The sequence below is a fragment of the Pundamilia nyererei genome, unplaced genomic scaffold (genome assembly GCF_000239375.1).
Source record: "Pundamilia nyererei isolate P.nyererei 1_Seehausen unplaced genomic scaffold, PunNye1.0 scaffold00199, whole genome shotgun sequence".
Classification (NCBI taxonomy): Eukaryota; Metazoa; Chordata; class Actinopteri; order Cichliformes; family Cichlidae; genus Pundamilia; species Pundamilia nyererei.
The window spans coordinates 897,421-911,345 of record NW_005187600.1 but is presented as its reverse complement, the minus strand read 5'-3'; the positions used below and the strand labels follow the sequence as shown (position 1 = coordinate 911,345).

The 13,925-nt window shown below is 43.2% G+C and overlaps 1 protein-coding gene across 2 annotated transcripts in view; it reads right to left on the bottom strand.

Moving 5' to 3' along the window:
* Positions 1-6,414: 6,414 nt before the first annotated feature.
* lhx4 (LIM homeobox 4) overlaps positions 6,415-13,925 on the bottom strand; it is a 10,246-nt gene continuing 2,735 nt past the window's right edge. Inside the window, exons 2-6 of one of the 2 annotated variants that reach the window (XM_005747540.2) lie at positions 11,925-12,096; positions 10,437-10,639; positions 9,756-9,910; positions 9,018-9,189; positions 6,415-8,209 (exon numbers count right to left, since the gene is read on the bottom strand). In XM_005747540.2, coding sequence (XP_005747597.1) covers positions 7,827-8,209; positions 9,018-9,189; positions 9,756-9,910; positions 10,437-10,639; positions 11,925-12,096 — 1,085 coding nt within the window. In that variant the 3' untranslated portion in view covers positions 6,415-7,826. Of the gene's footprint in view, positions 8,210-9,017; positions 9,190-9,755; positions 9,911-10,436; positions 10,640-11,589; positions 11,751-11,924; positions 12,097-13,925 lie in introns of those variants that run through there. The other variant, XM_005747541.1, reaches the window with a different exon arrangement.

Here is a 13,925-nt window from a genome sequence, read left to right as displayed (position 1 = left end):
TTTGTGAGCATTCTTGATTTCCAAGTCTGTAAATGCATCATTGATGATCTGCTTGAATCCAAGGAGGGCGCATTGCTATGGTCAGTGTTGGGGAGTAATGGAATACATGTACCTGCGTTACATATTTAAAATACAAAATATGAGTAACTGTCTTCCATTAGTTACCGTTTAAGAAGGTGATATTCAGAATATGCTCTCTCTATTTTTAGTAATTCCACTCCGGTGGAAACCCAAACAAAATGCGCATTAAGAGGCTCTAATGTCTCAATCTCGCAGCTGCATAATGACGTGAAGAAATATTTTTACAATTATTATTCAAAAAATGATTTAATATGAAGGCAACAGGCAGAGTGTTGCAGGCATCGCCCTAAAGCATGTAGCCTGATGGGTGGTGTAGTCCGTGATGTGTCTGTGAGCGAGGGAGGAGAAAAAGGAAAAGTAGGAGCTGTCACGGAGCAGAAACGGGAGCTGGAAGCATGTAAATATAATAATAACCACTGCAGCCAAACAGAGCCTGACGAGCCCAGCTGTAAGTAAGCTGTTAAGCCTCTACTCTTCACAGTGTTCGTGTTTTCCTCCGAAAACAATAAGCTCCGTTGGAGCCTTTCAACGCCTCTCTGTCTCTCACTAGCAAAGTGACCCAGACAACAAAGTAAAGCTAGTTTTCAGCTACGAGCCGACACGAACCCGACGAACCCTTTACTACGGTTCGGAGCCGCGGACCTGTTTTATATACGCGCGGAATAGTTTTCTACACGAGATCGCTGCAAACAGTGCAGCTTTACCTAATGTCCACCTACTGTTACTCATTTATATTAAGATTTAAACATCTTGTTTGTTGGTGGTGTTGGTATGGTGAGTAACCTTCAGTAATAGTACAGCAATAGTTCATTCATGTAGTTGTAAGAAGCATGATAATATATTACGGTAAGTAATCCAAAGTATTTAGAATACGTTACAAAATACATTTTGGGACATGTAATCTGTAGTGGAATACATTTTAAAAGTAACCTTCCCAACACTGGCTATGATTAAGTGCACGTGCAGTTGCACATACAAAACACCTGATCGTTAACAGCAGCTACATCGTTTAAGGTAGAAGCAGGCCTCATTACAATAAACCTGATTAATAATCAAAACCAAATCTGGGGGGGAAAGTTTTATATATTCATAATTACTAAGACGACATTTACTGGAGCTTAAACTTCAACACATGCACAAAGTATTTGTTCTTTTCTAACCTCCAACAACATGTTCGGTTCCTTAGGTTTCGGTGGCCTGATGGACACAATTGTTTTAATTCAAACATTTAAGCCACGTCCCCACGTGACCAGCAGAGACTGTAGTCCACAGAGCACAAACACAACATATTGTATATAGAGAGCAGCCTGTGCATGATTATGTCATATAAGGAGGAATCTGGATGTTCTCCAAAAATAACCAACACATGGTCAGAGTCCAAATCAGCTTTACTGGTCCTCAGCTCTATGACACACACACACTCACACACACACACACACACACACACTCACACACAGTGCAGCAGATGAGAATGCACTAAATCTGGATCCTGCTTCTTAACTACAGATTCATGAAGACGTCGTGCACGTTTTGGGGACAAAACTTAATCCTTTACTCTCAAACACACAGCTTTGCTTCCCCCACCCTCCTGCACTGTGTTGCACTGGAAATCTGCTCTAACACACAAGGCGTTAGATAACTGTCTCAACATGTCAGCCACTCGCAGATCTGTGACAGCTTTACATGGCCTGGTGAGGATCAGTAGTCATCGCGTAGGGGGTAGCGGTTCAAATTCGATTTTTCGTCCTGACAGGTGTTGTTGTGCTGGCAGTAAATTCAGATGCAAGTGAGGTGTGCTGTACACGAGTTGAATTAAGATCCCTCCACGTGATTTCGAAATCTGCATCCGTGTCTCGTTCAGCCCTGCTTTCACAAGTCTCAGCGGGGAAGAGGCCTCAGAGTTTTTATTTCATCTTCCACTTTTGTAGACTCCGGCCAAAGAAGCTTCCTCAATGAAATTGTGTCCATGTCAGCTCATGAATTTTGAGGAGGAACCCTGCATAAGCTAAGACGGCGCCTTTTGAGTATTCAACATGAGTCCGAGACATGATGCTCTACAATCCCACAAAGAGACAACCGCTGACCATCTCGTCGTTATGAATTCTGTCCACATCCAGCCATTAGGCTGTTGGTGTATCTCTAAAGCCTGTTTGGGTCTCGGCGTTGTCTCCCCGTTGCTTCCTAAACCCCGTTATACTTGCTTGAGGTAAGAGAGAATGACGGCAGTCGTGCTTCCCTCCCGGCTCGTCTGCGAGACTCTGACACTAAGCCCATTATGCTTCCATTATGGGGCTTCAATTTTCCTCTGAGCTTTTCACTTCTGACACGGCAGCTCCCTCCCTCCTCAAACCGCAGACTCATACCCCCCAAGGCCCAGTGCTGCACGGCCGTTCAGTTAGGAACTTCAGTACATTTTTAAAGTACCAGCCCTGATTCTTATTCAACGGCAGTTATTTAAAATTGCACCAAGATGCATAATATGACAACGTTACATGCAAGCAGGCGTCAACAACAAAACATACGAGACAAAGCTAACTTTGCACATTTATACTTCAGTAATGTTTTAGGGCAACTTTAATTTGACAGCAAAGTAATTAACACTTATGAGATTCAGCGTCTTCCTCAAGAAGCTGACATGTGGCTGCAAAACTAGTGAGTACAATCAGCCACATAGCAACACAGCAAACCATGTCATTTGTAAGATGTTATTAAAAAAGACACTAACACCACATACATGACAGCAGTGTAGCCTTGCATGTACCTGAGGTGAGGCCTAGCATACAGTTAGTGGCCGAGTTGGCACCCACCTGTCACACCGGCCCAGACCCATCTTTAACTAATTTGGCGATCATGTGGAAAAATAAAATCCAAATGGATTTTACAGGGAAAACAAAACCGTGCTATTCCTAACTGTGGGAAACTACTGCACAGTCTTCAGAGGCAGATTCTGGGGCGATTTTTTAGTTTCAGGGTGAGCCAGCAGGTATTTATAACAAGCATTATTGTCAGCATTACTGACACCTGCATGCAACCAAAGCCTCCTTAATCCCGACTAGAAACAGAAACCCAAACTTCTTGTTCCTTGGCTGATAAGTGTACACAATTTATTTACTATTTATTTATTCGTCAGTGCAGAAAAGCGTAGCTGGGATGTTGAGGAATTATAGCGTCATTCTGCACACTGCCTCTCCTTTACTTTCTCTCTCCCGTAAAAGCCATACCATGTTCCTGCTTTGGCCCGCTCTTAATGCAAGCCTTTACCTCGCCACAGCCCTTCCTCCATCTTTTCTTTATGCTGCAGCACGCCCCCCTCACCCACTCTCAGCAGCAGCGTGGTTAGGAACCCAGCAGTAAGCAAAAATCCCCCCGCTGCTGAAACACTCTCCACTAATACCAGATTGGTTTAGTGGTGGCTTGGACTGCGCTCGTGTGAGTTTGTGCAGGTTTGTGTGTCCTCCACTCTGGTGCCTATGTGTAGTTTGCGTTGATGAAGAAGCGTTGCCACTAACTACCGAAACCAAAAAGTTGATGTTTAAGACTTAAGGCGGCAAACAGAGGCTTGGTTCTGTGTTACATTCGAGATTTTTCTTCAGTACAGCTACACGTTGTCATCTACCTGATTTGGCTACCTGTAACCTATCGGATTTCTGTGGAGTGGAAAAGTCCCAGTTTCACATTAAAACAGCATTGAGCTCACAACCTTGAGGGTGTCATTGAGAGGCCTCCGTTTGACTCCAGCTCCTCTTTAAGACTCACTCCGTCATGCTGCGGATCATTGTTCACTGCAGGCTGGATGAAGTTGTTTGGGGAGAAAAATGTCCTGTCTCAACGCTGCAAGATTGACTTTCGGTCTGAAAACAAATCCTATCTATTTTGCATGTTAATTTATTCCCTTTTGCTTGAGAAGGGAAAAAAAACCGTTTCCTTGAGGAAGTTTGTAATAAAAGCCTTGCGATCGATGATAATGGCATTTGTGCTTGTGTTTGTCATCTTCGCAAAAGCAACAGTGGTGGAGTTTCCACAGATTTATTTGTATACTAGTGCTGTAAGTGGCGTGTAAATTATCCTAACTGTCTGTGTGGCTCTTTATCTTTGTAAGCCAGTACTATTAGACCCTATCCATTAATGCCCATAACCCAGCCAATCAATGCTTAAATAAAAATCAGCTCAATTTGTAGCATTTTATGCAAACGTGCAAACTCCAACCAGGCTGACTCTTTGCTTTTTGTTTTTATAATGCTACAGGAATAGCTAAAACACAAAGGAATCGATATCACTTACGTTTGGGTTGTGTTGGCCTGCTCTCAAACAAATGCTGCACGTTGCTGCATAGAAATGAGTTTCATACGGATGTACACTGTGCTGTAATTTCATTATAATTCTATACATGCTGCGCTTAGCCAACACCATAGTCACAGGGAGTAAATCCATTGTAACTCGTGAGCTTTTATCAATGCAGCAGGAACTGCATGTGTGTGAGTGCCAGTTACAACTAACGACGCTGGGTTCACTGCACTGACACGGAGCCGACACGGGACTGTTTTGTGTCATTTCATGGTAGCGTCTCAGGGGTGACGGCGCCGATCGTTCTGTCTGCTGTTTTGGTTGAAATGTGTTCAAAACGTGAATTTTAACAATTTTGAAATCAGTGTCTATGAAGCAGCTCCAGCGTTACTTTATGTTGCGCATGTCTTAGGATGCTTATGTGCTAAACTAAGAAGGCCTCTGTCACACCCTCACGTTTCCATTGCAGACTCCTGCTGGGACTCACTGTTATTTTCTGTTTTCACGTTAAGTACAGATGAAAATGTGCAGAGGAGGCTTTTAGGTAATAATTACTGCAAGTAAAATTTAATTTAATAACGAAATCCTTTTTTGTAGTATTACGGTCATCTTAGGGTATTTTTTTACTGGCCTCTCAGCATATTGTTTATTTACCAGCTCGACATGTGCGAGCACGCTGCCTGCATATGGATCATATTCCCGCTTTGCCTGACTACAAAGCACATTTGCCTATATTTCACAATTAGTTAGCAGCTCAGGGATTAAGGGTAGATTTGACAGTGCAGTGCTGCAATCTGCTGTTGTGTCTCTTTAGCACTGAGAGGATCAGAGAAATAGCCAGCGAGCATCTGTTTCTGCACTTGTTTTATTTCTCTCTCCGGCTTTCTTTCCTTAATCTCTCTTCATGCATCTTTCTTGTCACCCCCACCCCACCCCCCACCCGGAGAGCGAGAGCGGAAAGCAGTATCAATCACTGTTAACTGACTGACCACTGTCTGTTGGTGGTACTAAATGGATCCCCACAATTGAATAGAGGCCTAAGTGTGTGGTAAATGCTCTCAATGGGTAAATGAATTTGCGGGTTAACTCGCTCTAAGAGCGTTTCAATAAGGCAAAATAATAAAAACACCTACAGCACATATTTTTCTTTTGATATATTAAAAACAAAGTCCAGCTGAAAATCTTAAGTCTCGCATTCATCACCGCAGGCCCGGAGTACGAAAAGAAAGCAGCCGAGCGTAACCCAAACACAATCCAGCTTTATTTTCCTCATATAGATTTGACTGTACACAGTTCAGACCATTACACAGAAGGCATAAATGAATAAATTCAGTGCTCTCTTTTACATCTTTTTCAAAGACACATGGCAATAATAAATAGCGCTCATGAAACAAGACGATCAACACGTTTTCAAACTGTACAAAATTTACAGCAATTGAGATGCAAAGTTTGGAGGCAACACAGACTGAATGAAACTGTCCTGGTAATATGTTTGTTATTTCATTTAACTGTGAAACTTCGATAGAAGCTCAAACATTACGCTGTAATTACGGTGCACTCATCCTGGGGGTAACAGATGTTTACTCATGGTTGATGTGGGTTATAGACTGCATCCCTTTTTTAACTGTCACATAATGAACAATTGTAATGTTTTACAGTAGCTCAGTAATTTAAAACGAATGTTTTCATCTCGAGTACACTATTCTTCTTTCAAAACTTTGTCCACGTTGCCTCCAACTGTCATTTCTAAGTGATAAATGAAATAATCAAATATGAGATCTTCCTAAATTTGTTTTTTCTGTAATACATTTATTCTTCGTTGTTTTGGAATTTAACTAACTGTAATACATCTAAATGTTACCCCCGTGTTACACTTTATATAGTTTTAATTTTATCAGCCAAATAATTACGCTGTAATTTTAGAGCTGTAACCTTGAGATCTCTGAATAGTGTCACTTTATATTTCTTTATTTGCTTCCTGGTATTGAAAACACTCGTTTTTTCCCTCTTTTCCTTGTTTGTTTTTTTTAACAAAAGAAGTACCCACATGAATAAGACTTTGTTTCTCTTTTGAAGCAGATATCAAATCTTAATGATGGTTCCTGCATGCTCAGCAGGTCAAGAATCAGAAACACCGAATCTGTTTCAGTTGTTGTGGGTCTTTAAAGATGCAGCTGTGGGAAATGCATCGGCCCGGCAGTCGTGCCAGCACTGATGCTAAAGCATCAGCCCTGAATGTGGGGGACTATCGGTAATCCCTCTGACATGCAGGCCAGGCAGTGGGAGAACAGGCTGACGACACATCTGGGGTCAGTAAGTAGGTTGATAGCAGGCAAAGCTGCACTGAGTAGATTACCAAGAGGCGCCTGGATCAGACTGAAGAAACTCAAGAGAGTTTTTATCTGTGTTCCTGCTTGTTAGCATTTTAAGTGTCAAATTTACGTTTGCTTTTCAACGTCTGCAAAAGAATCTGCATGTGCATACAAATGGATAAGATGCGGGGCGTGTTTAGCGGTTAGAACTGAATATTTCCAAACCGTATACATGTCTTGACTTTGCCTTAAACATATAAGCTTTTTATTCCTGGCGAGTCTGTGTCTGAGATAATTTAATACTGACGGACGTCTGCTTCCAGACCAGCTTTTACACAGATGACAACAAGTCCAGCACCTATAAATATAGAAGAGAGATCTGCTTTGTAGCAAACAGTGATCGCCCTCATTCAAAGAGGGGAGACATAAACTTCTAATGAACAGACGGACGGACAGAGGAAAGGACGGGCAGACCAACAGTCATAATAAGTTTGAGCACTATGTTAAAAACAAAAAAAGCATCAGCGTGGTTCAAAATTAACACTTGTGCCGCTCTTTTTTTGTAAATTTCTCTCCCAATGAAACACTGTTTGTTGCCTTGTGCATACGTCTCTCCTCCTTTTCTCTGTCCACACGTGTAGAGAGACGAGGAGAGTAAAGTGCATCGCCAATGTAAAGGCTTGGATGTGGCTGTACGGCAGGCCTGCTCAGTATGAATGAGAAGCATGCAGGTGACTCCTGGGTTTCGTAGGGACTTTGATCTGGATTGTGTCGCCCTAATGTTGTGTGGTTTATTTCAAGGGATGAGACGTTTCTCCCCTGTGAGCATTACTCCACCGATATATTTGAGATCCGGTCTCACTTTCAGAGAGTGAACGAACAAAACAAAGTGTAAAAAACGATCGTATGATGCAGAGTTGACTCATTCTGTGCGGAGGCGTTCTCGCTGCTTCCGCTCAGACTACATATCTCGATGGCTACCTCACCAACTACGACTGCTGCGGGACTCTCCCTTCTCCTCTTCGCCCAACATCGCACCCGAAACATACCAGCAGTGGACCGTGGAGAGCGATAGAAAGAAATGTAAAAAGCCTTCTGAGTCCACTTTGATGTTTCCCCACAGTACTTTTTTTTTACCATGTCTGAGACTCAAAACTGGGAATGGTCCATCTCGTCCAGCCATGAGGCGGGGCTGGTGGGGAAGTCAGGGTATCCCGTACTGCTCCCTGTGGAGAGGTCTGAGGTCGGGCCTCCTGCCATGGCCCTCAGAGCCTGTCCCACACCACCCGGCCCCCCCTGTGCCACCAGGCTGTCCATGTTGAAGCTCAGGTTGTTGAGGAGAGGAGTGTGGCCGGGCAGAGAGGCGATGGAGGAGGGCGACTGGGGGAGACCGTAAGGGCTTCCCGCTCGGATGTCGTGGTAGGGCTGTCCCGCCGCGTCGACGGAGAAGCCGCCGTTCAGCGTGTTGGTCACATCGCCGACGCTCCCGTAAAGCCCGTTGGCGTGGCCGAGATCTGACAGGACCTGGTCGTCTGCAGAGGAGAAACCGTCACTTAGCACGAGGAGTGTAAAAACTTTGAGACATCAACAGCGCCGTCACCTGTGCGAGCATTATACAGTTGTTATATTTCAATACAGTTAAGTGCTTTTACGAGTCAGATTTATTGTGGCAGATTTCATGGAGGTACAGTAAATGGACGAGCCACTGAAGTCTTTGAAAGGCTTTTCGGTTCTCTTAGCGAGAAAGTGAGAAAGGATGCTCTTTCTGCTTCATCTCTAACCGAGCAATTACTGCAGCACAAAATATTTGTTTCCATCTCGTCCCTCCCCTGGGTGGCTTCAATAACAACAACGCCCCAGAGCGCTTTCTCTCTAATTGACTAAAAGCCTCACATGCTTTATAGAGTTTCTGTCACCATGTTTTCATTTCTCATAAAAATAGCCTTCTTTGGCTTGAGGACTTTTATGACTACCAAAAACGGGGTGTGCAAACATTAAATAACATGGCATGTCTAAAACGCCGTTTGCATCCCACTAAGGACCCTCTCTCTTTTCCAATAAGCTCCATCATGGTGACAAACAGAGGCAGGAGGATGCGTCAGCAGCCACAGGGATGTGTGACGGGAATGTGAAATGAGAATGCCATTTTGGATTTGCCCGACTGCGACGCCACGTGTTGATGAATGCTAGAAAACAAATGAAACGCCACAAAGACACTTCCAATTGCCGCGGCGCTCGTGTCATTTAGCAGCTTCTAGGCTCCCTCGATCCCATTAGCACGGCAGCATGACGGACAGTTCCCTTCAGGGATCTCACTTTTGAGCAATAAAAGCTGCATACCTCTGAAGCTCAGCTCGCTGTCGCTGAGTCCTGCGTCGTCAGCTGAGCTCTCCTTCTCCACTTTAGTTCCTCCTCGGCTGCGTTTGACACTTTTATAAAACTGAGTCCAGCGATGCCGCCCTGCGTCTTTCTTCAGACGCTTTTCCTTCGCTCGCCGGTTCTGAAACCAAACCTGTGGAACATTTTATTTATCGTTAAGTGCAAATGAAATTATGAAACACTCTCTGAAACATTATCTCCAACTAATAATAAATGACAACAGGCACGATACCTTCTTAGTCTGACTTCAGCCTCGGCCTTTGTTTGACGCAATATAGCATCACTCTTTATAAATGTGTTTATTTGCAACCTGAGCTTTTAAATTCACAAATAAACTCATCAAATTTTAATTATCTCACAACAGTCGATACCAGAAATTTTAGGTAGGAAAACAAACGCATGACACTAAAGTGAATGTGTGAAAAACATGTAAGCTTTGCACGTGGATTCTCAATAAGGTCTGATCTTTTTAGCTCTGAAACACTCTAAAATACTAAATATGCTCATTTACATTTAAAATTCAAGTAAAATGCATGTGAATTATGTTGTTTCCACATATGTATTTGCTTTTTAACATTTGTATCAGCACTTGAGAGGCCGGGATTCAGTGATTCCAAAGTAACTTGCTTCATTACAAAAACTCGATCCCAGTGAGTCAGCTTTCTCAGGGACCTGCAGGATATAGCCAAAATACTCTACCTGCACCACTCTCATGTCTAACCCCGTCTCCGATGACAGCTGCTCTCTGACGTGGCGTGCAGGCTTCGGCGAGTTTTTGTAGGCACTTTTGAGGGTCTCCAGCTGTTTGGCGGTGATGGTGGTCCTTGGTCTCTTGGTCCCTGCCTCTGAATCATCTGAAAACACCACACACACGAGCGTGAGTGACTTCTTCCTAGATTTGTCATGTTGCCTCAGCAGGCACTGCCCTCAGGCCTTCACATTGAGCATGTCTGTGCTCAGTGAAGTGAATGGTCATGTATAGAAGTGTTTTATTGTCCTTGTGCATCTGTCCCACTCCCACAGCAGAGGACATAAATCTATTCACTGCCGGAGGAATGGAGTGATTGGAACAGCACCATATAAGAGCATTGCTTCACTTTGCATAATCAATCAGAGATGCACGGACATCTGAGGAGAGAGGGAGGGAGAGAAGCAGCACACACCCACAAACAAACAACACGGATCCACCGGCAGGAGTCGTATTACCGCTTTGCAACTTTATCCATGATTCATAGTGTTGTGATTCTGGTGTAGTTAAGTGAAGTCATCAGCACTAAACCAGGTGGATAAAAACTGCTAAGAGTTATTGAAACATCTCTTTTTTCATATTTTCAGTAAACGCTCGTTGTAGCCTAACATCGAATGCTCCTGCACACCTACCATTTTGTTTGGCGGCCTCGTAATCCACCTTGCACACCAGCCTCCCGTCTTCCATGAGGTAAAACTCGTCCCCGGTGGCCAGCTGTCTGCTGCACATGATGCAGGCGAAGCAGTGCAGGTGATAAACAAAGTCCTGCGCCTTCCGCACAACCTGTGTCGGCGGGATGCCCTGCTGACACGATGCACATTTTGTACCAAAACGTCTGCAGGAAAACATGAAGGAGAGAGAGAGACGCCATGAAAAAATTTGTAAAACGCCGGCAGGGTGGACTGATGGAAAGAGTGCGAGCAGCTGAGATTAAAATTTCACACACTACATGACTATTTCTTCATCTGCAGCCAAGAATGATGGCACAGTGTCTGTATTAATAGGAACTCCAGCTGCTGAGGAGGGAAAAACCATCCCTGGAATGTGTTTCTGTTAACGGTAGATCTGCCAGCAGACTGATAGATGGACTGGATCAGTGCACTGTGTGGGTTTGAGTGTGCATCTGCATGTTTGCATGTTTATGTGATTGCAGATGAACTACTGACAGCTCTAGATGAGGAGGAGGAAGAGTAAAAAGAGAACAAGAAGAGGAAGAGGAGGGGTCCTCACAGTAAAGACACCCCGAGGAGAACCAATAAAACACTGACTCAGGAGAGGCTTTAAATCACAGCACAGACACACAAAAATAAAAAGAGCAAGGTGAGGCCTCCAAATCACCTCTGGGAAGCAAACACCAGCAAAGCTATGTGTATGTATTATTTAGTATGTGTGTCTGTGTGTGTTTGAACATGCCCCCACCAGCACTGCCCCCTGGGTCACCTAACACAGTTAGCTCCCAGTGAGACTCCGGAGCTCTTTAGGTCTCTTTCTAGCTTTGAGCATTAAAACCTTTCAAACATGATTTAGTAAAAAGCCCCAATATGCCGATCGTGTTATGGATAAAAGTCAAACTCAATTTTCTCCTGCAATGCCTCAAACATCCAATTGTTGAAAGAATAAATGGCAACTAGACTGTGAAATAAAGGGATTTTTAATCTTTCCTACAGTGTGACAGAGCTGCCACTACACTGGGAATCAGGCAAACTGTGCACATTATGAGGGCAACCAGCATCACACATGTTCGGTCACAACAAAGAGGAAAACCATCAACCCAAGCAAACACACCTGCAAGCTGTGTTTCTGTTGTTCTTCATAAATTAGGGGAAAGTGGTGAATATGTATTATTAAATAATTAAAGGTAAAAAGACAAAGGTTAGCCTAATACACATGTATGGTACGATGTTATATTGCTAGCATTTTAACCGTGTTAGCAAACGGAAACCAGTCGGTTGCAATACTAAATGCACCGGAACTATTACAGGTCACAGTCGGATTTTTGTCAAGGAAACTTGTAATATTTGTTAGTGCTGCCCTGGAGAAAGGCTGGGCCAGTGCTCACTCTGCAGGAAACAATCCACGCGGATGGTAAGGGGAGAAAGCAAAGGAAGAAGCGCACTTACTTGAAGAAATCCTCCTTGCAGTAGACGCTTCCTGCCCGGGAGAAACATTTGTCCGCCAGCGGTGTCTGGCAGTCGGCGCACTTGAGGCACTTGGAGTGCCAGTGTCTGTCCAGCACCTTCAGGATGAACTTGTCCAGGATGTGCTGACTACAGCCTGCACACTGAGGGATCTCTGTGACGGAAACAAGCGCAGTCCCGCGTAGTTAACAGAGAAGCAAAGAGAAATAAGCGCTTTACGCGAACGAAATTCATTTCGTTTTACCTTTACAAAAACAACAACAAAAAATGAAATGACATTCATGGTGACGGAGAATTGTTTCGCACATTAAAGCAGGTTTTCGGGGTTTCCCCTAAATCTGCAAGCCTGTAGTTTAGTTTTAGACAATAAACTCGGGTTTCACTCATATTTCCGTGTAGATATAATAACAATGAAATCTGGAGATTATGGATGTTTATTTTCTAAAGGCCCGTCACTTTTTTTAAATGTTATTTATTTTGCTTCTGTTTATGTATTTATTTTATTTTATTACGACTTATTTTGCTGTTGCTATCACAGCTAAACAGGACAAAAAATATATAAATTTCGCGTATTTGTATTGTCCGTCTCTGTCCAAGGTGCTGAACTCGGAGCTGTTCGCTTGTAGGGCGAAAATAATTTTCTGACGAAATATTGATTTTTGTTTCTCTTAATTTCGTTAGCCAGATCTAGTTTGACCCTAATTAATCTCCTAATGATTTTATGGGAAGCATGGTGGCAACCAGTGTTAGAAGGTGAGGCGGTTTCTGGATGTAAATCAGGGTCAAGGGGAGATTAAATTTAATTTTTGTGAATGTAAAAAAAGAAAGGGAAAAAAGGTGTCTTGGCACACCACACGTGCTCATTCAGAGGCAGATATTAGCAATTAAATTTGGCATCGATGATAAACTACAGGTAAGCTGCACATTTCAAGACGTCTTAAAAAGCGAAATAAAATCAAAACATAATTTCTTTCAAAACAAAAAACGATTTTCTGTCGAAGTAGCACATTTATAGAGATCAAACAGCATATTTTTTATATTTTAATATTTGTATTTGTAGCATTTTTATTATTACAGTAACTCCTACTCCTTCTATTAAATTAAAGATTGTAAAAGTCCACCTGCAATGCTCCACAAACTAACATCACGTCAGCATTTGTCTTTAAAGACCTTTAGACTGTTTTTATTCTCGGCCTGTCTTTGTCACACATCTGCATGATGCTACACGACGAGAAAAAACTGTAAAAAAAAAAAAAAAACATACTGAGAAAAAACAAGTGACCGGGGCCGGAAACCACCATGAAGCTAAGACACCCACATATCACAACCTTTGCTGTGGAGAGAAAACATATCGGCCGTGAAATCATCTTACAATAACCGTGTAAAGCGCCGGGTGCCTCATGCGTAATCCCCACACACAATACTGCGTGCAAAACCAAGCTCACTGACTCTGCACCGTGGAGGCGCGGACACGCACATTTTAGAGGGGTTTTTATGTACTACTCTTAGTACCTTTGGCATTTCTGTGATTTTAATTTTAATTTCAAGGAGGAGAAATAACTAACTCAGTGAAAATTAGCTTTTTTTTAAAAAAATCTTTTTATTTTCAGTATTCATTCGTTTATTTTGCGAAGAGTAAGAACAGATAACCTCATCGAAATATTCGGTCCTTATTACAGAAGCTTAAATAACCCAGTGCGCACACTGTTACACACAGAGGAACATTCCGGCACAGACACAGCTTGGACTGGCTTTGTGTCTCCTCGGCGAGGTAATTCTCATAGAAAGGGTAGAAGAAGGCAGTGAAATTATTATGAAAGGGTGGCCTGTGTCTCGGACTTTAAAATGGGAAAGCATTTTAAATATCCAGAGATAAGTGGTGGGTGGGTGAAGCCGAGCGGGATGGCTTTGGAGAGAGAAGTGGTGCTGAAAGGAAAGCAGCACGATTCTTGGCAACGACAGGGCGTTCGCCATCCAGCTTCA